We start from the raw sequence: 23557 nt of genomic DNA, 5'->3' as shown, positions 1-23557 counted from the left end.
CTTATTGTGATTTATATGAAAATATTTCCCAACTGCTAAAAGCTACAACCATGGGTTGTTTTTTGTTTTATTTTACATGAAATTGTGCATGCTTTCATATATAAAACTTTATGTAACGGCTAATATAAAACGGTGCAAAAATTACGACAAAATGATGAAAGAATTTCTGAAATTTTCGGCTAAGTTACCGCACGGACGTAAGGAAAAGTTTTTTTTTTTAAAATTAACCATAAATCGAAATATTGTGCTGGAGACTTCCAATTTGTTGCAAAACGAAGGTAAATGATTGAATATTACTAGAATGTAAGAGTTTTAGTTTACAATTACGTTTTTCGACCATTTCGGTCGAGTCAAAGTTGACCGAAGGTTGAAATTTTTTGTAGTCAACGTACGGCACGTCCACTTGGCACCCGACAGACAATTTTAGTCGACGTACAATACGTCCAGTCGGCGTTTAAGGGTTAAACTAACTTTTAAATGAAATTAAAGTTACTGTAATTTAATTTAAAAGTTAGCTTAATACACTACCCTTAAAAAAAGAAATAAATGGTTAACATTAGAATATAGGAGTGTGTGAAGATTAGTACAGTATACTGTTTCTCTCTCCCCCCATTCCACCGATCTATTTTTAGAAGTCTTCTCAACCTCGTTTTTAGAAACTTCTTTATTCTGTCTCTTATTTTTAGAAGTCTTCTCAACTTCGATTTTAGAAACTTCTTTATTCTGCCTCTATCTCTTTGTTCTAAAATGCTCTACGTCTCCATGTTTTAGAACAGCGCATTTACAGTTTGTAAACAGTACAGGTAAAATTAGATCAATTTAAAATTATCTACTGTACAGTTAAAGAGATACAGAGAAACAGTAATACATAGGTTGCTCTAACTACAAATGAGAGAGAGAGATAACAGTTGTCCTTACTTAAGCGGTGAAATTTTTCATGAATTATTACAGGGAGAGAGAGAGAGAGAGAGAGAGAGAGAAACCTTTGACCACTAATCAGCAACACTACCAGTTCTAGTTATGTTAAAGTGACATGTCTGACAGCTTTTTGCCTTTGCGCTTCTTACAGAAGACGAGGGAAAAATATTTATTTGTTTAAAATATGTATCACATACAAATTTTGTAATTACAGTTATTATTATTATTATTTGAAAATTACTAATTATTAGATAAAAAATATTTATTTATCATACAAAACAAATAAACATATACATGTACCATAAAAATTCTCTCATCTCAGTAAGAGAGAGAGAGAGAGAGAGAGAGAGAGAGAGAGAGAGAGAGAGAGAGAGAGAGAGAGAAATTATTACTTTTATTATTTACTGTTATTCAATTTACACATTAAAGCTTGAAAACTTATAAATTACATATGAAACATAAACACTTTTGCAGGGTTTCTCAATATTCGCATGTCTGTGAAAAACTCGTGTATGATAATTAGTTAGGTTCCAATGAAAAGCTTGCGTCTGTGAATTCGTGCAACTCAAACTGCGCAAGTTCGGGGTATTACTGTATGTCTACGAGAGAAGAATCTATAGAACTATCTCTCTTCTTGACCATGATCTAGATTTAAGACTAGCTGCTCTCTACTCTCTAAGTCTGTCCTTTCTAATAATTCTACAATTTACCATCTTCTCTATCTCTTCCAACTACCAGTCCTTGCAACAAGCAAAACAGTTCTCTGAATCACAATTCACACCTCATTGATCAATGGGTAATTCATGAGTATCTTACTTCAGTAAGCACAATCTGATCTTACAACTACTGTACTTACCTTACAAAATCTAACAGCTTTAGACTGGGAAGAGGAAACCATACTGCAAATAAGCCAAAATCCTGATAATTCAACTTGTGAACCATGGATAAACGTTCCAAAATTCCACCAAACCTGATGGTTTAACTGACAAAAGAAGAACGACAACCAAAACAATTGCTGTCTTACCCCCACCCCCCAAAAAGTAAGGGTAACTAATGGGAGCACTTGTTAATGATTGTTTAAATTTTAACACTGGTTGAACTCACTCCAAGGTAGTCTTAGATACAGCAAAAGATAGTGTCTATAAGTTTAACCTCATACATGTAATTTTTCTCTTTTTATACTGCCTGTAAATTTTTTTTCTCTTTACACTGCCTTTTCCCATTCTCTTTTTTTCACACATTTATTCAGTGCTTTGGCCTTCTTCAATAATTATTCAACATACCTTTACCACTTAAAATATCCTGTGGATGCACTGACAGAATTCATACATTGTCCAAGCACTAGGAAACTTACATCATTCAGCACTAAAAGTAATGTGAACATATTTTTTAGAGAAATAAGGCAACTTTCGCAGTGAATATTTAATAAATCAGGCAGATAAACCAAAAAATACAAGGCTGTATACTGAAGTCAAGACAAAGAAAACCAATGAATATATTTTCTATACAAAACGATATAAAAAAATACAGGGTACTTATATTTGAGCTTGATGTTACAAATATTTTATACAATGTTAATTTCATCATATGAGCAAGCACATGTGTGTGTGAAATAGTAAGCTGCTCTAGATAAATACCCCAGGATAAAATAATATAAAGCAACAATATTGATACACCTGTGGCATGAGCAGAAACTACACTTAGTAATAAGAAATGTAAAATGCATCTGAACCTATATGAAAACAATGAATATACAAATGAAAATGGTGCTCCAAGCTCCTCTATTTCAGTCTGTACCTGGGGGAAAAAATACAGTTTTCAGAAACATTCTCTTTCATCAACCAAGTCCAATACAGGGTATCAATAGCTACTACAAATCAAGGAAGGCAGTATTGTGCACACCTAACATTCACAGTATAGAACCACATACAAGATATATAAAGATAACAGTTGCTTTGAACATTGCATTACAATGAACAGTTATTCCAAAAGGATAAAGTATGAAGAGGCTTATAAAGCATACAATTAACATGATACTTAATTAACAATAATACACCATAATATAATCTTAAATACAGCTCACATGACACTGCAATATAGTTTTCTTCTAAAGAGAGACTGACTTGAAAGGTTTACATCTCATAATGTGAGGACAGGTAAAAAAAATAACTTCCTTATTTCAAATAATTCATGAATTACTGTAGTAGTTTGGAGTTGACAATTGCAATTATTGTACAAAAATAAAAGGCAGTACATGAATGATGACTACTGTATAATATACTAATTCTTCAAAGAGTGAAACTGATTAAAAGAATATATTCTACTCATATGTAATTGTTGCCTATAAAGAATACAAATTTAACTATGGTAGGACATACAGCCTGTAGATCAATGATGCTAAACAAGCAATGCCCACAGGAATCAGCCATGACTTCCATGAACTGTAAAAGAAAAAATAAAATGATAGAGTATAAACTCAACAAAACAAAATATCTAAAAATTTCATTCCATAAATAATGGTAGACTCATTAAATTCTGGAATGAGAAATTCCATCTTAGATTTGTTACAGAATGGAAGTGCTCGGATATAACTATTGTACAGTAACCTGCTCATATTGTATTCCATTAACTGGAAAACTCAAGCAGCCTGAAAAAAAATTTAAATACCACATAATTATACTGTTGACTGGCACCTCAACCTAATGGACAGTTCAAGGATCAGACTTCCAGGTGAGTAATGAAAACCCAAGACCAGCTAGTATAGGCTGTACAATATAGCAATTGTGAGAAAAATCTGTCTCATTCTTTCTTCCCACCCTTGTAAAGTAGCATTATTTCACTGTAAGTTTTGAAGAGGGCCTCAAAAGCTGATAAATTCAGCAATGAATTCACGACTGCAAATTGGAATAAAATATGAAAAAAGTACCGTATACACTTCCTGCAAGTGTGTACGTGCATTTGTCTGCAGATTTAGCACTGAGCAAGAAGCCACCATTTTTTATTCTAGTAATCTTCATGTGTGCAGGGCTTATTAAATATATATTACCACAATACTGTAATTTTTATGAAAATTCATGAAATCCTTACTGTCTAAAATAAGCTGGCTATCATATACCAATGATTAAAACCTACGGTAAATATGTATAATGCACTATATTTACTGATACACAATTATGTTTATTACATTTCATTAAGGACTATGAACCCGAGCAAAAGAAAGAAAGAGAGAGAGAGAGAGAGAGAGAGAGAGAGAGAGAGAGAGAGAGAGAGAGAGAGAGAGAGAGAGAGAGAGAGAGAGAGAGAGAGAGAGAGAGATGTATGATTACTTACAGAATATGACATTTTTATAATAAAATAAAGTTTTATATATACTTACCAAATAATTACATAGCTATAGTTTCTATTTTACGCGGCAGCTCAAAATTCAAAATTCGCGGTAGCGCTCTTTTGTTTTAGGTGTAGGTATGTTGCCCCACCCACTATCGGGAAAGAATAGGTACAACTTAGCTAAGGAGCTCAATTCGTTTATGCTCTATGTCCATGAGAGGCGAGGAGGGCAGGCTCTGATCAATGTAATTATTTGGTAAGTATATATAAAACTTTATTTTATTATAAAAATGTCATTTTTATATAAGTAACTTACCAAATAATTACATAGCTGAATCCTACATTGAGTGGAGGTGGGATGAATGGACATATACTAACCAAAAAACTACTCAATATGGGGGGTAATTTGGGATAGCAAATTAGCTAGCATCTTGGAATGCTTGTTATAACCTTACCTGGTGAGGGAGCAACAGCAGACGGGTACTGCCTCTGGTCGTGGCTCCTCTCGACCTGTAGCAGTGTGGCAGTAGAACCAAGAGTCACCTCTACTGAGTGGGTGCTTTGCAATGTAGGTGGTCAATCGCAGGTTGCCAAAGCTAATAATTCCAATGGGTCACATAATGATATGTGGATCGATCTGCCCTTGCCCTGGGTGCAGTACAATAGAATAACAAAGACCAGATAAAATTAACCTACACCACACGACATTTAGCCAAAACCATAAAAAACCAATTGGTGACACTCAAGATTCAGTGTCCACCAAACTTCCCAAAAAGTACGACTGCCCTTATTCAAGGAGAGTGGATAGAGGAAAAGGGAAGGCGTTCCTCCTATCCTTCATCCCCAATACCATGGCAGCTGTGAAGAACAGACCTAAAGTACTGCATTTTTCAGTACACTGTCTCAACATCCCAGAATAAAACATGACAAACACTGACTTGCACCTGCAAAATGTTGTTTGTAAAATTGAAGAGAGAGACAGGTTACGTTTAAAAGCCAAAGATGTTGCCACAGCTCTTATTTCATGAGCCTTTACTTTGCACAAGGGTAGTAATTCATCTTGAACTCCCGAATGTGCTTCCGAAATCACAGATCTTCAAAAGAATGATAGTGCATTCTTGGACAAAGGATGGCTGGGGCTTCTAACGGAACACCAAAGATTAGGGGCCGATCCTCTAAGGTTTTTGGTTCTCTCGAGGTATACTCTTAGAGCTCTTACTGGGCAGAGGACATTCTCTTGATCGTCTGGGCCTAGTACTTCTGAGAGGCTCTTGACAGAAAAGGAGCGAGGCCAAGGGTTAGCCGGATCCTCGTTTTTGGCCAAAAAATCTAAAATTATTGAGTGTACTGCATTGCCTTGTGAGAAGCCTATCCTTTTATCAATGGCATGAAGCTCGCTGGCTCTCTTGGCTGTAGCCAGTGCCACCAAGAATAATGTCTTCTTCGTAAGATTCTGAAGAGACGACGCCTCCATCGGTTCAAAAAGTGGTCCTGAAAGCCAGCTGAAGACCACGTCCAAGTTCCAAGCGACTCCTGAGGGTTTAGCTTGCTTACTAGTGTTGAAATGCTTGATTAAGTCACTGATGTCTTGGTTTAAAGACAGGTCTAATCCTCTATGTTTGTATACTGAACTCAACATCGCTCTGTAACCCTTGATGGTAGATGTTAAGAGTCCTTTCGATGTTCTGAGATATAGAAGAAAATCTGCGATTTGGGTTACAGACGTTTGAGAAGAGGAAATTTTTCGCTCTTGGCACCACTTCCTAAAAACTGCCCACTTGGATTGGTAAACTGCAGAGGAAGATTTTTGCCTGCACTTAGCAATAGCCACTGCAGCCTTTCTTGAAAATCCTTTCGCTCTGACTAGCTCCCTGACAGTCTGAATCCTGTCAGAGCGAGCGTGGATAATCCTTGATGGTGTTGGAGGAAGTGCACTGTCTGAGAAGATTTCTCCTCTGAGGAAGCAGCCTTGGAATTCAAGGGGGAGCGTAGGAGCCAATTGTCCAGGTACAGAGAAATGTTTATCCCCAAAAGATGTAGCCATTTCGTAAGGGGAGCGAGTACCCGGGTAAAAACTTGAGGGGTCGTGGATAGTCCGAAGCAGAGTGCCCGAAACTGGAAGACTCTGTCCTGGAACACGAATCTGAGGTACTTCCTGGAGTCCGGATGAATTGGAATATGGAAGTACGCATCTTGCATGTCGATCATAACCATCCAGTCTCCCTGATGGATGGCCGACAAAACCGACTGATTCGTCTCCATTTTGAATTTCGTTGTTTGAACAAAGCGGTTCAGGGCACTGATGTCCAGGACAGGTCTCCATCCTCCCAATGACTTAGGAACCACAAAGAGGTGGTTGTAAAATCCCCTTCAAGAACCACAAAGAGGCAGTTGTAAAATCCCCTTGAGTTTACATTTTCGACTATTTCCACAGCTCTCTTTTCCAGAAGAGCTGACACTTCCCGAGATAGGGCTGAAAACCTCTCTGAGTCTACTGAGTAGACTGCTAAGTTGATGGGAGCGGTTACTAAGGGAGGTTTTCCCCTGAAGGGGATTGCATATCCTTCTCGTAATACCTTCAGCACCCATGGTTCTGCATTTTTCTTCTCCTATACGGGCAAGAAATGAGAGTCTTGCTCCCACTGGAACATGGAGGACCGGAGTCTCATTTTCTAAGGTCAGATTTGCTGAAGGGTTTCCTGGATGGTCTGGAGGTTCGGAGGTTGGTTCTAAGTCGGGACTGGAGACGGCCTCTACCTCCTCGAAAGGGATGTTGCTGCAGGGGTGACGACATCCTAGGAGTCGCAGTTGAAGTGGCTCTTGCAGGAAACTTCATTCTTTTGGTGGATTGAGTGATGAGGTCTTGAGTTGATTTCTTCTGTAAATCCACTGAAATCTATCTAGAGTGTCCTGCGGGAACAGATTATCCCTGTCTAGGGGTGCAACCAGAAGTGAAGAACATTCTGATGGAGTGACCTCTTTTGCCGTAAATGAGCACCACAAATCTCGCTTCTTGAGGTCTCCCGTTGTGAAGATGGTAGCTAGTTCTACTGCTCCATCTCTTACAGCTCTATCCGCGCACCCCAGTACTCCCAGCCAGTCCGAAGCGAAGTTTTCTTGCAGGGACACACAGTCTTCTATTTTCTTAGCTAGAGCTCCTACCGTCCAATCTAGAAAACTAAAAATCTCAAAGACTTTGAATATATCTTTGAGAAGATGGTCCAACTCCGAGGTTGTGAAAAGAATTCTGGCCGAAGCGAAAGCTGAATGACGAGAAGCATCTATGATACTGGAGAAGTCTCCTTGAGAGGAGGCAGAAACTCCCAAGGACAGAGCTTCTCCAGTTGCATAAGACAGGTACTTCTGCCTTATTAAGCGAGAAGGAGGTGCACAAAAACCGCCTTCCCGACTTTCCTCTTCTCTGCTAGCCAGGCATCCATGCGGCCGAAAGCTTTCTTCGATGACGAAGACAACACCATACGTGGAAGTCTGGCGGTACCTGGTGGTTGTCGCACGCTCAGGTAGGCTGAACCCGGCGATAATGGAACGACTGGGGAGGACGACGGGTATCAGACCAGGAAAAATCTGAGTAGAGCAGAGTAATGAGAGGTGGGTTGTTCTTCTTCTGCAGGTTCCTCAGCGGACAAAACAGGCGATCCTGGGGGTTCCACGGTGTCCTGTACCGCTGGAGTAGGTTTTTCAAGAAGGCTCAAAACTTTGTCAAGCCGGAGTTGAAGCAGCGCCAAAGAAGGGTCTTGAGAGGCCGACGGAAATTCTTGTTGCGGGGTCACGAAAACATTAGAAGTGGGGTGGAAGGGAGAGGCGCCCCATCGACTGGGCGCACGGACAATAGGTGTCCACCTGCTGTTGAAGCAGACACTGATTCCTTGGAGGCAACTGCACTGTCCGCGGACGTTTGGCGCGCCAAGGATGGGCGCTCTGTGATCTGACATTCCCGTTCTGAGCGGTCAAACACGGGTTCTTCTGATTTGGAATCTGGGTGCTCCCGAACAGGTAAGGCGAGAGCTGCGCGCTCAGGTGATGGGCGCTCGGACCTTGGGCGCTCTGAAGGCGAAAGCTCGGATGCCGAACGATCTGTGAGTTGGCGCTTATGCACATTACTGACGTACACTGGGCGTTTTCTAGCACGTGAAAAGGAGCGAGAATCTCTTGTTGGCGAATCCCAGAAACTACAAGAAGGGAGAGGGCTACGTTCTCTCTCTACCACTCGCTTACGAGACGGGGGTGAATCTGAATCCATTGAAGCGCCTGGCCTTTTCAGTGGCCTAGATACATGTGCAAAACGGTCACTGCGTTTCTTAGATGTGGAAGAGTCTGAATCACTTGAAGAAAGGGTATGGGTATCCATTCTAATACCTTTCCAACAGTATTCTTCCACAGCCTAGGATCGGTGGACACCAGGCTCGGATGAGGCGACGACTGCTCATGGGCAAACCCCACCGACCTCCCTTGGACTGCCAGTTTGCTTCCTCCCATGTTTGCAAGGGGAGTTTAGCAGGGACCTTGGTCTAGGAGCATTGGTGGGACGAACAGCTGCCCCCTTCACGACACATCACTCGACACAACACTATTAAATCTGTCCATTAGGACCTTCACAGAGTTCCCAATTTGGGAAACTGTATTCACAAGGAAATTAAATTTTTGATCTACCCGTGCTTCTAAGCTGGCAATGGCATTGGGTTCAGCAGAATGAGAGTTAGGTACAGGAGTGACAGGAAAAGCTAGAGGACTGGAAATGGGAGAAAAAGCTGTCACAGGCATTGAAGGGATAGGCAAAACACCAATATCATCCCTTGAAGAATGGCCTACACTAGCAGAAGCCTTTGCTTCGGCCCTAGCTGTAGCTTTTCTAATTCAGTCACGTTTCAATTTGTCTAAGTGAGTCTGTAACGTCTTCCATTTACTCTTTTCCCAGTCCTTACATTCGTCACAATTCAATTCAGGAGATCAAATTTGTTCCCTACAAGTACAACAAATGGTATTTGGGTCGTATTTTACCAACCTAAGTCTAGTTTTGCAGCCTTTGCTGCAGTACCTAACGCTGGATAAACTAGAGTCCGACATAATGGTAAAAAAATCCAAATGAATGAGTCACAATCGAAGTATTCAAAATCTAGCTAAGCTAGATAGCTGTGCTACCAAAAATCAAAGAGTACTTCACCAAAGACGATCTCCGATCATCCGGTGAAAGCGAAAACGAGAGCTGCTAATAACTGTTGTTCAGTCATTAACCGGCAGAAACGAATTGAGCTCCTTAGCTAAGTTGTACCTATTCTTCCCCGATAGTGGGCGGGGCAACATACCTACACCTAAAACAAAAGAGCGCTACCGCGAATTTCGAATTTTGAGCTGCCGCGTAAAGTAGAAACTATAGCTATGCAATTATTTGGTAAGTTACTTATGTAAAACTAAAATTTACATGCAACTGACATATGAACTGAAAACATGTACATACAAATTGCATGACAGATATTCTGAGATTATATGAATTCAATGATTTTCACTACAATATTAATACAAGTTAAGTGGCTAGACCAGCAAAGATCAGAAAAAACTTCTAACAATTGTAACCTTAAAAAAAATTAACATTTGCTATTACATCCACTCTAATATAGTAGTACATACACATTTTTTTTCACAACATTCCTCATTTACGAAAGTCATATTAATATATAATAAAAATACTGTGAGTACTGAACATTATTAATCTTAATGAAGTACGCCCAGAATCATATGATTACAAGGACACAAAATATATTTACACCATCACTTTTCTGTTCTTTTGAAGTGCACTGTTTATGATTTTGAATGCATTCCTTTATATATAAAAACAGCATTTATGTTAAGTATTACACCTGATAACATCTTCATGTCCATGTTATTCATACTGTATAGCATCTGTGTGCATGTTATTCATCATCTAAGAACTACAGTACTATAAATTAAAAATTTATTCTTAAAGAAAGAAAAAATTAATTGTTTGAAGATGTATCAACAAATTTGCCCAGACACAACTGAAAATCAACTCCCTTCATAAGACCTACGAATAATAGAATTCATCTTAGTATCAATGGCAACAGTCGGTACTATAGATTCATTCATAAAAATAAACTGAAAATGTACAACAGTAAAAATACACCCATAAGAATAATTCAACAGAAACATTCAAACAAGACAGTTCAGCCAAGCTGCTCTGTAGCAAATTATGCTAGACATAAAAGATCAGTTTGATATGAAGAACAAGCTCTATACAAGGCAGACAGAAGCATGGTAAATGTTCATGAAGTGGAAAAAAAGATACAGAGTTGGGCAAGATTTAGTCAGTTACCTTGAAAACAAGATGGCCACCTTACAAGGTTAGACAGGCAAGTGTCAGTCATGTTAGTTACAGCATCATCTATGTCTATAGCACTCTGACGTAGCAGACAAGTAACAAAATCTGGTAAGCTGAAGTCCATTAAGTTGAGATGGCAGTGTATTTTTGAATCACCCAGCATAGTGTCAGCAGTAGTTAAATGTGGTTTCTACCACAGCTCAGGGGTTGCTCAATGGCTCATGATGCTGTGTTTTGGTTTGACAGTGCTGTTTGTCTGGCTTTATCACATCATTCATCTGCCATGTCTCAGTGTATGAATACAAAGAGTATTACTAACCCTCAAACATTAGTTATAATATATATGAGAGCTTAGAAAAGAGAGGAAGCTGAAAGAACCTTGTGAATGAATAAAACATAGGTTCATTAATGATACATGACACCACGCAGTCCTCAAATTCTCTTGCTATAGTCTCATCATACACTTCTCAAGGAACATGACAATACCATTTAAGAGGGGTTAACTTTTAAGTGCTAAAAAAGTTTCAGCTGAAAAGTTCTGGATGTTGGCAGATAAATACAATATAGCAAATTTTAAAAGTAATTTCTATTTTTCCTTACATACAAACCTGAAGTTCTTTACCAGATTTTACATGCGAGCATGAACTGGAATGGCCATTCAAACTTATTGACAAGGTAGTCAACTACTGACAGGCAGGGGAAGCCCCATACACCTGTAAGTCTGCACTCCACTTTGCCTTCTGGCCCAGATACCAGAGTGAGGGATGGCTGAGGTGCTGTAAATGTAAAGAACTTCAGGTTTGTATGTTAGTAAAAATACAAATTACTTTTAAAATTTGCTATTTGTTCCTAAACAAAGACAAACCTTTGTTCTTTACATAGGAAACTTACCCATTGGTGGGAGGAATCTGAGTACTCTCTGAACTGACTGGTAGATTCACCCAATCTAGGGTGTTACTTTCCTGATCCATTAGGAGCAGAGGAAGGGACTAGCACCTTTAGCATACTGCACATATGGGACGTAGCAGACTCTAGACTTCTAGACCATTATTAAGTAAAGGGTTTGTAATCCATTACTTGATCAGGCTGAAAGAATCGATATTGAAGAGTCAGAGACAATAAAACAGGTACAGTAATACTGTATGATTAATGAGCTTACTTTATTGTCGTCCTGCTCTCCTCTTGCCAAGAGAGGAGGGGAACTTGCAGCCCTTCATTGCCAATGAAAAGACTGGTGTTCAATCCGATAGCTAACCTGCATCCATGTCTGCCCAGCTTATATATGGAATGGCACTCTGACTCTCCATTTACTGGATAGGAAGGAGAACCAGTCACTCCTGACCTGTTTCTTGCCAATCAGACACCTATATAGGGCACTACCTGTCCCTAAGGGAGCAGGGCTCTCTAACCAACCTGTTGAGCAGCAGCCACCGGTCCGCAGAAAGCAAGTCCAAGGCTAGTGGGCAACGTTTCGCAAGTAAAACAGCGTGCAGGTGATCATACCTGACCATCTCCGCACGTAATACCCAAGAGCCAACAGATTCCTACTGAGTGCAGAGTATAGGGTGATGCCCCTACTATCATGAGTCCTCGTCTGGGATGCAATTCTCCTTCCACACTAGAAGAGACAATGCCTGTGGATCACCTTACACAGCAAAGAGGAAGTGTACTCGAAAAAATCCTTCCTTAACTCTGTTGGTACTAACCAAAGAGTTGTTGACATCCACACCTGCAGTGTTGAGCTCCTTCAAGATAGTAATGCAGTACTCAACCAAACTCAGTAGAATCTCACAAGTACCTGCTGAAGTTCTTCAGAGAGGATAACAAGAAAGGTTCATGACCAACTGTTCTGAATCTTGTTGAAAAATTCGGGAGAATCCCGAACAAACAGACAGCCCAGATGACTTGCCTATATCTTGCTAATGCCAGGGCTAAACCAGACAGTCTCTGGGTTCAGACCTATGCCTGACAACCCTTGAAAAGTCTCACACAGGCTACAAGTCAAACTCCCATATGATGGCGTCATGACCCTCCAGAGAAAGATTGTTATAGGTTCTCAGGAGTGCAAAAGATCTCCCTCAAAAAGGAGAGATCTACTCCTTGTTGAAGGTTAACCAAGCCTTCCAAAAACCCAGGGTAAAAAGAAGCTTCAGAGTAAAGGTAGGTGAACAAAACACCATTACCTGCTGACAAACATCTATGACCGGAGATACCTCATCTTCACACCAATAATTGGAGATTATTCAAGTGTTGTAGACAGCCGCTCACAGAATGGAAGTATCTGAGAACTCCAATGGTGAGCAAGGAAAGAACCCTCGCCAGTGAAGAGACTGGAAAACATCCAGGTGTGAAGTGCTGGAGCTCTCTACACCTGGAGATACCAGATATGAGTGGCTGGATCTGAAGTTAACTAGAGAGGAATATCTCTTGGACCTTGAACCACAGAGATAGCGGGTCCAGAAATTACTTGGCATGGGCACATGGGAAGTCAAAGATTTCATCAGGGGCACAGGAGAAATCAACCTCGCTGCTTTCCAGGAAAGAAACCTTTCTCTCCATGCTTAAACTGAAGTAACGTAACTGTTGTGCCAAACAGTAGCCAAGTGAAAGCTAAGAACCTGGAAATCTCAGACAACTTCTTTGCCATATGGGTGATTACCTGTCTCCATTTGTGGAGCTGGTATTGAAAGGATCTAGCATTCAGCTCTAAAGTGAGAATCACTACCTGAGCAATGCTCAGATGTGTCTCCTACCCCTTACTGGATGCATTCAACCACGAAAGCATCCCTGGGGGAAACTTAGTGGCACTCCAATGTACAGTTCCCACTGTCCAGTTGTACTTTGTTGCCTGAAGACACAACTTTTTGAACTTAGTCAGGAGAGAAGTGAGGTTGCCCTTGAACCTGCCTCTACAAGGAACTATAGAACAGTGGCAACCCCAAGTGAGATGTCCCTGATACAACAGGAATTTGTGTGCAGCCTCCCTGAGTTTGCTGACACAAGAATTCTCAGATAAGACTCTTGTTGCTGTCGTAAACCAGCAACCCACATGCTCTCTCTCTGGTTGGGAAAGAGGGTAGAAATCTCAAAGTTCAGCACCACTGAACTCAAGAATAATATTGTCCTACTGCCAAAACTGCAACAAGTTCACCAGGACAAGCCAATATTTGAATATGTCCAGTATCTCTCTCACAAAAGAGTATAAGTTGACACCAGCGTATCCTCTTTGTTAGACCCTGGGGGAAAGTGAATGAAAGTCCCGACAAGAGACCTTCCTCCCAGAGAGTAAAGCTGAGGTATTTGCAAAGTGGCTAAAATGTGTACATCTGAAAAATATCCATCCCTTTAGTTCCTCCAAGGAAGAGAGATGTTGCTCCCCATTGACTTTTAGTGCCCATCTTCGGCACTGTACACATATGTGACAAGGAAACAGACCAGAAAAAGGTAAGAGTTGGCAGGAACTCATAAAGAAACCAGCACTCTCTTACAAATAGCAGCCACAGGAAAAGAATGCCATTGCAATCCCTTCTCTTCTTTTCGTTACCACTTTTCTGTAAACATACGAGTGATTCAAGGGAAGATGAAACACCCAACTGGGGAGGAAGTCTGGGACACTTCGTGGGAAAATAAGAAGTTGAAACTCTGCTGTCCCATAGAAGAGAAGGCCAACTGAACAAGAATGTTTAACTTCAGTTCCCTATAGGCCTGGGAGCCTAGAGGACACTGCCTGGCAAAGATAGGTGCCATTAGTCAACTGCACCAACCTTGTCACAGCCTCTGCTTCATCCTCAAAGGATTAAAGCAGACCCCATAGCCAGATCAATCCTCGGTGCCAAAATTTTGTCCAGGGGCTCCAGACAATAATGAATCTCATCCTTGCGTGTGAGACGATACTGAATCTTGTCCCCTTACTTGCAACAGTGGCTCACAGAAAGTTGCCTGGTAGACTGGGTCATCAGCAAAGACTACGCCCAGACAAAAACGTTTTGAATATAGCCACCTCCTTCGGGTCACCCATTGCCTTCACCTATGACACCGAGACAGAAAGGCTCAAGTTTACTTGTGGTATCGGTTTAGCACTGACTGGGATAAAGAATTTTCCTTTAAATGAGTCATGAGGAAAAGGTAGGAAGTCACTATGCTGGATTGGTCCTAAATGAATTCCCTGTACAGATACAGGTGAAAGCCAATGGTTCAAAACATGACATTTTTATAATAAAATATAAAGTGTTATATATACTTACCAAGTAATTACATTGTTATTAGTTCCTATTTTTTGCAGCAGGTTAAGATTTTAAATTTTGTGGTAGCGCTCTATTGTTTTGGTGTAGGTAACCGACCCCGCCCACTTTTGGGGAAGAATAGGTACAACACAGCTCAAGAGCTCAATTCATTTGTGCTTTATGTCCATGGACAGGAGGCGGGAGGGCTCCGATCATGTAATTACTTGGTAAGTATATATCAAACCTTATTTCATTAAAAAATGCCAGTTTTATATAAGTAACTTATCAAGTAATTTCATTGCTGAATCCCACATAGACAGGAGGTGGGATACATGGATACCAACTACCAAAAAACACTCAGTAATGGAGGTGAATTTGAAATAGATAGATAGCCAGCATTGATAAATGCTTGTTGTAACCTTACAAGGTGAGAGAGCTACAGCAGATGGGTACTGCCTCTGGTCGGTGCTCATCATCAACCTGTAGTGGTGCAGCAGTAAAACTGAGGGTCGCCTCTACTTTAGTGGGTGCCTTGCAACCAAGGAGTGCCCTGATGGTTGCCAAAGCGTCACAACAAACAAAGATATGCCCTTGCCCTGGGCGCAGTACAAGAGAAGATCGACCACAATTTTGTTACCTACACATCACATAAAAAAACAAAACCCAACCATTAAAAAACAATGACTGATGGGTATTCCAGGTACACAGTAACCCCCGGCTTCCCATAACTCAATCACCTAAAAGCAAGGCGAGGAGATAGAGAAATTGAAGATATACTCCAATCCTTCCTCCACCAGTACCAAGCCAGCTACAGAGAACGGACCTAATGTCCTGCAGTTTTCATAAGTGGTCTCCATATCGTGTAAGAAGTGAGAGGCAAAAATAGATCTACACTTCCAATACATAGCTTGAAGTATAGTGGAGAGCGACAGATTGTGTTTTAATGCCAGTGAAGTGGTGACTGCCCTGACTTCGTGGGCCTTAACTTTCAACAAGGGTAAATGCCTCTTCCTGAATACCACTGTTGGATTCAGAGTTACTTCTCTAAGAAATGACAATGCGTTCTTGGACATAGAACGAGGTGAGTTCTTTACGGAATACCAGAGGTTACAAGCGGGGCCTCTGATGTTCTTAGTTCTTTTAAGGTAACACTTCAAGAGCTCTGACTGAACAGAGAACTCTCTCCTGGTCTGTTGGGCCAAGGATACTTGTTAGGTTCTTGATAGAGAATGAATGGGGCCAGGGATTGGACAGGGTTTCATTCTTTGCAAAGAACCCAAGAGTGAACATGCAGACCACATCCCCTTTTGAAAAGCCAACTTGTTTGTCCAGGCTTGCAATTCACTAATTCTTTTGGCTGTGGCCAAGGCAACTAAAAAGAGGGTCTTCCTCGTCAAGTCTCTCAGAGGTGATGCATGAAGTGGCTTGAAGGGAGGGTTTGAGAGACAACGAAGTATGACATCCAAGTTCCAAGGTATAGAAGTTGGTTTGTCTTCTTCAATGTATCAAAAGATTTAATTAAATCATTAATATCATGACTTGCTGCAAGATCAGGCCTCTGTGCCTAAAGACCAAATTAAGCATGTATCTATAACCTTAATAGTTGAAGTCGCTAGTCCTTGGGAAAACTTCAGGAAGATTAAAAAGTCTTCCTGACAGTCTGAAGTCTGTCAGAGCGAGAGTGGACAAACCTTAATGAAAGCGGAGGAAATGAGGTTGCCTAAGAAGATTTTGACGCAAGGAAGGAATCTTGGGAAGTCCACCAACATTCTGAGAAGGTCCGGGAACCATTCCTTCTGTTGCAAAAATGGGACCACGAGCATCATTGAAGAGTTACTGAGACTGAAACTTGTTGATGACTTCCCTCACCTTGCTGAATGGTGGGAAGGCATACTTATCCAGGTTGGACCAGTCCTGGAGCATTGCATCTGTTGCCCATGCCAGAGGGTTTGGGACTGGTGAGCAATACAGGGGAAGGCGTTGATTTTCCGATGTTGCAAACAGGTCTATCAACAGCTTCCCCACCATTTCCACAGGTCGGTGCACACCTGCGGATTCAGTGTCCATTCCGTTGGTAGGACTTGTTTGCGGCTACTCAACTTGTCCACAAAGACGTTCATTTTGCCTTGAATGAAGCAGGTGACGATCTGGGTGTGGTTGTTCTGGGCCCAAATGAGATCTTTGGCCACTTGGCAAAGAGAGAGAGTGTGTGCCTCCCTGATTCTTGATGTAGGCTATCACTGTCATGTTGTCTGAGTGGATCTTGACCGTCTTGTTGCATGCCACTGAAGCAAAATGTCGGCGGGCCAGGTGTACTGCTTTCAGCTTCCTCACACTGATATGGAGCTTCCTTTCTTCCCACGACCACGTCCCTGCAACTTCCAAATCCTGCAGATAAGCCCCAACCCCAGATTTGAAGCGTCTGACAATAAGGTTAGGCTTGGGTTCAATGGGTGTAACAATTTCGCGACTGAGAATCTCCCTTCTCTGAGCAACCACTGATGGTCCTCCTTAATTTCAAGAGTGATGGGGAAGACAAATGAGTCTGGGGGAGTCTTCCTGTGCCTGCTGGTCTTGTGTGAAGTCTCCCTAAAGGCACAAATTTCTCTATGGATGAAAGGGTGCCCAGGAGGCTCATCCACTTTTTGGCTCAGCAGGAAGGGAGAGTGAAGAATTTCTGAACTGTCTCAAGGCAGGATTGAATTCTTCTCTGTGCACCTCCCTGCGAATAGCTAAAATCTGTGAATACTTAAAACCCTTCTAAAAACACTTATAACTGCCTATTTTGATATTCAAACACACAAAAAAACTAAAAATGCTTATACTGGTATTGTTCTACTTACATGGGGTTAGGTTCCAAAAAACCATCGTTTTTTGGAAAAAACGTATCTCGAATATAGCCCTATAGGGTATTCAGTGCCATTTTATGGTAAAATACACGGTATAGTAATTATTAATATCAGCTAATTCTGGAGGTTCATGCAGAGTGACTTATGATAATTCAATACAAAGAGAAATTGAATAGCAAACAAGAATTAACTTAGTCTACACTATGGTATATCGTACACATATACCATAGCCTGGCCTACATTATACAGTACTATACAGTACTCTATATTCACATATCATATTATACAAATACTAGCCTACATTATACAGTACTGTACAGTACTCTATATTCACATATCATATTATACAAACATCAACATAATGAATATGCATCTTTTCCATGGGTCTTTTAAAATGTTATGCTTTAATTCACTGTATCCAATAATATTGTATATATTCTTATATTGCTTTTGTATTATAAATTGCGATCATAGCGATCAATGTTTTAGTTTGGAAATCAATTATGCAGTAAGTTTATTTTGCCACTTACCTCAGTTCAGATTGCTTTTCTTGCTTCTAGTTAGCGTAAATGAATCTCTAGATACTTTATTTATATGGGGTAAGGTTATTTTTCGTTATACGAAGTGTTTTTAAGTCAAAATATAACTTAAACACTGTACATCTCATCGTGAAATTAATTTAGCTATTTTTTTCGTTAATAGATGACGTTGGCCGTTTGGGGGCATGTTTGTTTTGTGTAAAAAAAATAAATCAAGATTCTGTTGGCTATTTTTACTTGATTTCATCATAATACGAGCTTTACGTATTTATTGTTTATCAGCGTAAAAATAGCAGTATGTGTTCTTTCATGCCCAGTAGTTTTGATTAAAATACTTTCTCTCAAATTTTAATTATGGTAGAGTTTCATCCAAGTTGCCGATGCACTATAATTTATAGTCATTAGCAGCCTGAATATTGTTTCTCAGCTTCAGCTACAACTTGCAGCCAGATAATTCCTTGTTTTTATCCATAGTGAATAAGGGGTATAATGTAAAAATATATCAATCCTGCTCTACTTAACATCATTTGTACTATAACTAACAGCCCTTTGTTGGCGATTGGTTGAGCTTTTATGGGCGGAGTTTGATTCCATACCAGCTGATGAAGAGTTAGAGTTTATTTCTGGTGATAGAAATTAATTTCTGCGCTATAATGTGGTTGATTCCACAATAAGCAATCCCGTTGCTAAGTAACCAATTGGTTCTTAGCCACGTTAAGTCTAATCAGCCCTTGTTAATCAGCTCAGTGGTCTGGTAAAACTAAGCTATAACTTACTTTATAACTACGGTTATTCTTTACTACCGTATGATGGTTGAAATACAAGCAAAACGGCTGTTGGTATCCGAATCAGTTATAAGTAAAACAACAGTTTCTCATTTGGCTGTTTATGGCTATACACATTTATGCAAGAGTATAATATTACTAACAATACTTTTATCATTCTCTTTTACTTTTTTAAATAGAAGATGGGATAAAGAGATGGAGGAAAGAAGTTGGTCTATTATAATTTGGTCTCTCTTGATGCCTCATTGTATGCTGCTGCCTGCGCCACGCGAAATTTATGTCCAGAACAGGTCTCCAACCTCCCGATGACTTGGGTACGACAAAAAGGTGGTTGTAAAACCCCTTTGAGTTTATGTCTTCCACAACCTCTATAGCCCCTTTTCTGGGCAGAGAAGTCACCTCCTCTGACAGGGCCAAAAACCTCTGTGAGCCTACTGAGTAGGCCATCAAGCTGATGGGTGCTGCCACCAGTAGGGGTTCTGCATTGAAAGGGATGGAATAGCCCCCTTCTTAGGACTCTGGGCAGAGAAGGTCACCTCCTCTGACAGGGCCAAAAACCTTTGAGCCAAAATGAATAAGCCTGGCTGATGGGTGCTGAACACCAGTAGGGGATTCTGCATTGAAAGGGATGGAATACTCCTCTCTTAGGACTTCTATTACTGGAATACTCCTCTCTTAGGACTTCTATTACCCATGGTTCTGCCTTCTTCATTTCCCATTTCCTCCAAAATGAAGAAGCCTGGCTCCCACTGGAACACAAAGGACCGGATCCTCACTTGCTAGAGGAGGGTCTGGTAGAGGATTTCTTGATCGGGTACACTGAACAGAGCCTGGTACGTGGTCGGGACTGATATCCGGCTCTGCCAAAAGAGCAAAGTGAAGACTGCTGTAAGGGGAGGCCAGAAATGGCACCAAAACTCCCTGCAGGTGCCCAAGGCAAACAGAGCAGCTGTTCTTGTGAGCCATTGGGTGACTGTCCGGAGGAGGAGGAGGAGGAGGAGGAGGAGGAGGAGGAGGAGGAGAGGAGGAGTGCAGGAGGAGGAGGAGGAGGAGGAGGAGGAGGAGGAGGAGGAGGAGGAGGAGGAGGAGGAGGAGGAGGAGGAGGAGGAGGAGGAGGAGGAGGAGGAGGAGGAGGAGGAGGAGGAGGATGGAGGAGGAAATGAGGAGGAGGAGGAGGAGGAGGAGGAGGAGGAGGAGGAGGAGGAGGAGGAGGAGGAGGAGGAGGAGGAGGAGGAGGAGGAGGAGGAGGAGGAGGAGGAGGAGGAGGAGGAGGAGGAGGAGGAGGAGGAGGAGGAGGAGGAGGAGGAGGAGGAGGAGGAGGAGGAGGAACCAACCCCTCGAGGAGGAGGAGGCTTTCTTTGGAGGAGGAGGAGGAGGAGGGAGGAGGAGGAGGAGGAGGAGGAGGAGGAGGAGGAGGAGGAGGAGAACCTGGAGAGGAAAAGGACTTCAATAAAGAAGTATAAGTTGATGTGGGTTGATCCTTCTCTAAGTCTTCTTCTGAGGACAAAATCAAAGAAGGAGCCAAGTCTGGTTGCTCCTGAACTGCAGATGAAGGCTTCTTTAAAAGGTCCAAAATGTTGTCTAGTCGATATCAAATCGGGTCTAAGGAAGAGTCCTGCACGGCAGGAACACTGACACTCGTCAAATCTGACTGCACGAGGCGCTCATGGAGAGCAGTACATGGCGCTGAACACTTGATAGGCGGTGGGCCAAACAAGCAGGCAACTGTCTCAACACAAGCCAATGAGAAGTCACTGGAGAAGCCGCCAAGACCGAAGAACCATCGGAGACAGGTGAACACTTGGCCAAAAGCCGATCTAACACTAAACGCTTCTTAGAAAGAGAACGTTTAGCAGGATGATCCAACACTGGATGTTTGGTCGCCTAATGATGATCAATGGACATCATTGGGCGCTCGACTGCTACTGAGCGTTCAAAATGCACTGCAGTCTCTCCAACTGGACATCTGACACCAGCTGGATGCCTGGCACCAGCCGCTCGCTCACACGCTACACCCCACCCCCTGGCTGTCACCGAACATACCCCCACTGAGGGCTCAGCCGCTACTGGCCATTCAGCACTCTTCTTGTATGGGTGCTTGGGGACGAAATACTCAGGAGACATCAGGGCACTTTTCTGGTCCCAGAAGCTGCATGAAGGTTCTGGACTATGATCCAGATCTCTGGAACGCTTACTAGGAAGTGGAGGAGCACGCTTATGGGCTGCAGACCTTTTCAATGACCTGAGAGACTCGGGAAAACGCCAACTTCGCCTCCTGCCAGGGTCGGAATTGGAGCCACTCGACGAAAAGGCGTGCACATCCACATGGACGCCTTTCCAGCAGCTGTCCGCAAAGTCCTAGGAACACACAAAAACTTGGTTGAGGGGGCAACTATCCATGGGCAAACCCCACTGACCTCCCTTAGATGTTTGGTTTGCCTCCTCCCAGGGTTAGGGCAGTTTGGCAGGGACTTTTGTCTAGGAGCATCGGTGGGACAAGTAGTCACCTCCTCCACCGACACAACACTTGCATCAACATTACGAGCACTCATTTGATCCATCAAGATCTTAACAGAAGCCCCAAGCTGGGTCACAGTATCCACTAGAACATTAAACTTATTTACCCGGGCTTCGAGGCTGGCTAAGGCACTGGGCTTGCAAGGTAGGAAGCCAGGTAATGGAGTTAATGGCAGAGTAAGAGGGCTTGGAATAGGGGGAAAAGGCAGTCACAAGTGTTAAAGGGACAGGTACTTCAGGAGAATGAGACAACCTAACTTCAGCTTTAGCAGCTGCCTTTCTCTCTCTGTCTCTTTGCAGTCTTGCTACATGGGAATTCAAAATTTTCCATCTCCCCTAATCCCATTCCCTACACTCGTCACAATTAAGGTCAGGAGAACAAGTTTGTCCTCTACAAGAACTACAAATTGTATGCTTGTTGTATTTAGCAGATGTCAGTCTAGTCCTGCAGCCCTTGCTGCAATACCTAATACTATTAGAGCTACCAACATAAACAGTGTATTTCACCATAAGTTGGCGTTGCCTGCAACCAACTGATGAAAATCACACCAAAACAAAAGACCCAACAACTGACGTTCAGTCGATGAGCAGCAGGAATGAACTGAGCTCCTGAGCCATGTTGTAACTATTCTTCCCCGAAAGTGGGTGGGGTTGGTTACCTACACCAAAACAATAGAGTTCTATTGCAAAATTGAAAAACTTAAGCTGCTGCAAAAAGTAATATAAAAACCACTAGTACTCCCTGTACAGATACAAGTGAAAGCCAGTGATTCAAAACACCACTAGCAAATTATTACCAAAGTGACTAAGCTAGAGCCTAAGCTCTCTGAGGCAGGGAAAACCTGCAGAAAGTGTATCAGTGCTTTCCCAGGCATCCAGGCTTGATGGCTTCTAGAAATAGTGGATTCTGCACCTTGGTATCTGAATACTGGCATACAGGAATCTCAGGACCATTCCAGGTCCTGACAAATCTGAGACACCCCTCTTGCAGGAGGAGCCTCATCAAAAACAAACTCCCACGGGATCATTCCCCACCTGGGCATATAACCCATTTGGTTCTAAGACCAATACAAGTACATACTTCCTCATAAAAAGCTTTGAAGGAAGTGTGAAAGCTTCCTACCCTTGCCCCAAAGCTTAACCTCTGCAGAAAAAAGGGGGAATGGCCTCTAACACTTTTGCCCTGTCTAGTAGGGGCAAGGCCTCTGCCAGGTGAGCCAAGCCACACATTGCAGTCAAACCAAGTTGACAACAAACACATGGGTCATGGAGAGTGCACAAACTCATGAAAATGTGGGTAAGGGCTATCCATGACTGTGCAAAACCTTCCTAGAAGATGAACTTCTACATTAAAGGAGGGAAAGAAGGAGGAAATCACCCCTTACTAAGTCTAGATGACAAGGATGCATGGGCCCTGTCACTTCCCTGAACCCCTGGAAACTAAGGATCCTGTACCAGTAAGTACAGGTACCCTGGCTGGCTTAGATAGCCTGGCTAGCTAGGCTGGACCAGCACCCCTGGTTTTCAGGGAACCATGGATAGCAGTTGCACCCTTGCATAGAGCATGGGTAACGGCAGGGGGTCCTGGATTGGCGTTCCATGAGTCTTGACCAGATCAGTCAACCTGGATAGCAGATGGAGCACGGGTAGTGTCAGGGATGTCCCAGACCAGTGGTTCAAGAGCCTTGGCTGGACTGGCACTCCGGGGACTGGCTGGCCCATGGATCAGGCAGGTGTGGGGCAACGGTTGCACCCCTGTGGTAAGCAAAACCTCTAAGCTTGCAGCTGAGTTGGAGTAGAGATGAGGTTCAAAAGAATGATGTACATGAAATTTACCTCGTCTGCAGTAATCAAGAATCACAAAGGCTATGCCGCAGAAATCAAAGGAACAAGGCTGACTGTGACAGCAGGATTATCTTAAGGCACACCTTACTGTCACAGAACTTCTAAGTGGTTAAGCCTACCATACCTGAAAGGTAATTATATAAATAAGTATATCAGAGAGTGAAACAACTGTTGGGTAACTACCAGAACCTGTTGTGTG

The 23557-nt window shown here is 42.1% G+C and overlaps 1 protein-coding gene across 2 annotated transcripts in view; it reads right to left on the bottom strand.

Annotated features, from left to right (window-relative positions):
• Positions 1–2325: 2325 nt before the first annotated feature.
• LOC136850597 (cytochrome b5-like) overlaps positions 2326–23557 on the bottom strand; it is a 48846-nt gene continuing 27614 nt past the window's right edge. Inside the window, exons 4-5 of one of the 2 annotated variants that reach the window (XM_067124271.1) lie at positions 3297–3359; positions 2326–2715 (exon numbers count right to left, since the gene is read on the bottom strand). In XM_067124271.1, the coding sequence (XP_066980372.1) occupies positions 2700–2715; positions 3297–3359 (79 nt within the window). In that variant the 3' untranslated portion in view covers positions 2326–2699. The other variant, XM_067124270.1, reaches the window with a different exon arrangement.

This window comes from Macrobrachium rosenbergii, chromosome 22, assembly GCF_040412425.1.
Source record: "Macrobrachium rosenbergii isolate ZJJX-2024 chromosome 22, ASM4041242v1, whole genome shotgun sequence".
In the NCBI taxonomy this organism is placed as follows: Eukaryota; Metazoa; Arthropoda; class Malacostraca; order Decapoda; family Palaemonidae; genus Macrobrachium; species Macrobrachium rosenbergii.
The sequence above is the reverse complement of the archived record's forward strand: the minus strand, read 5'-3'. Positions and strand labels throughout refer to the sequence as shown.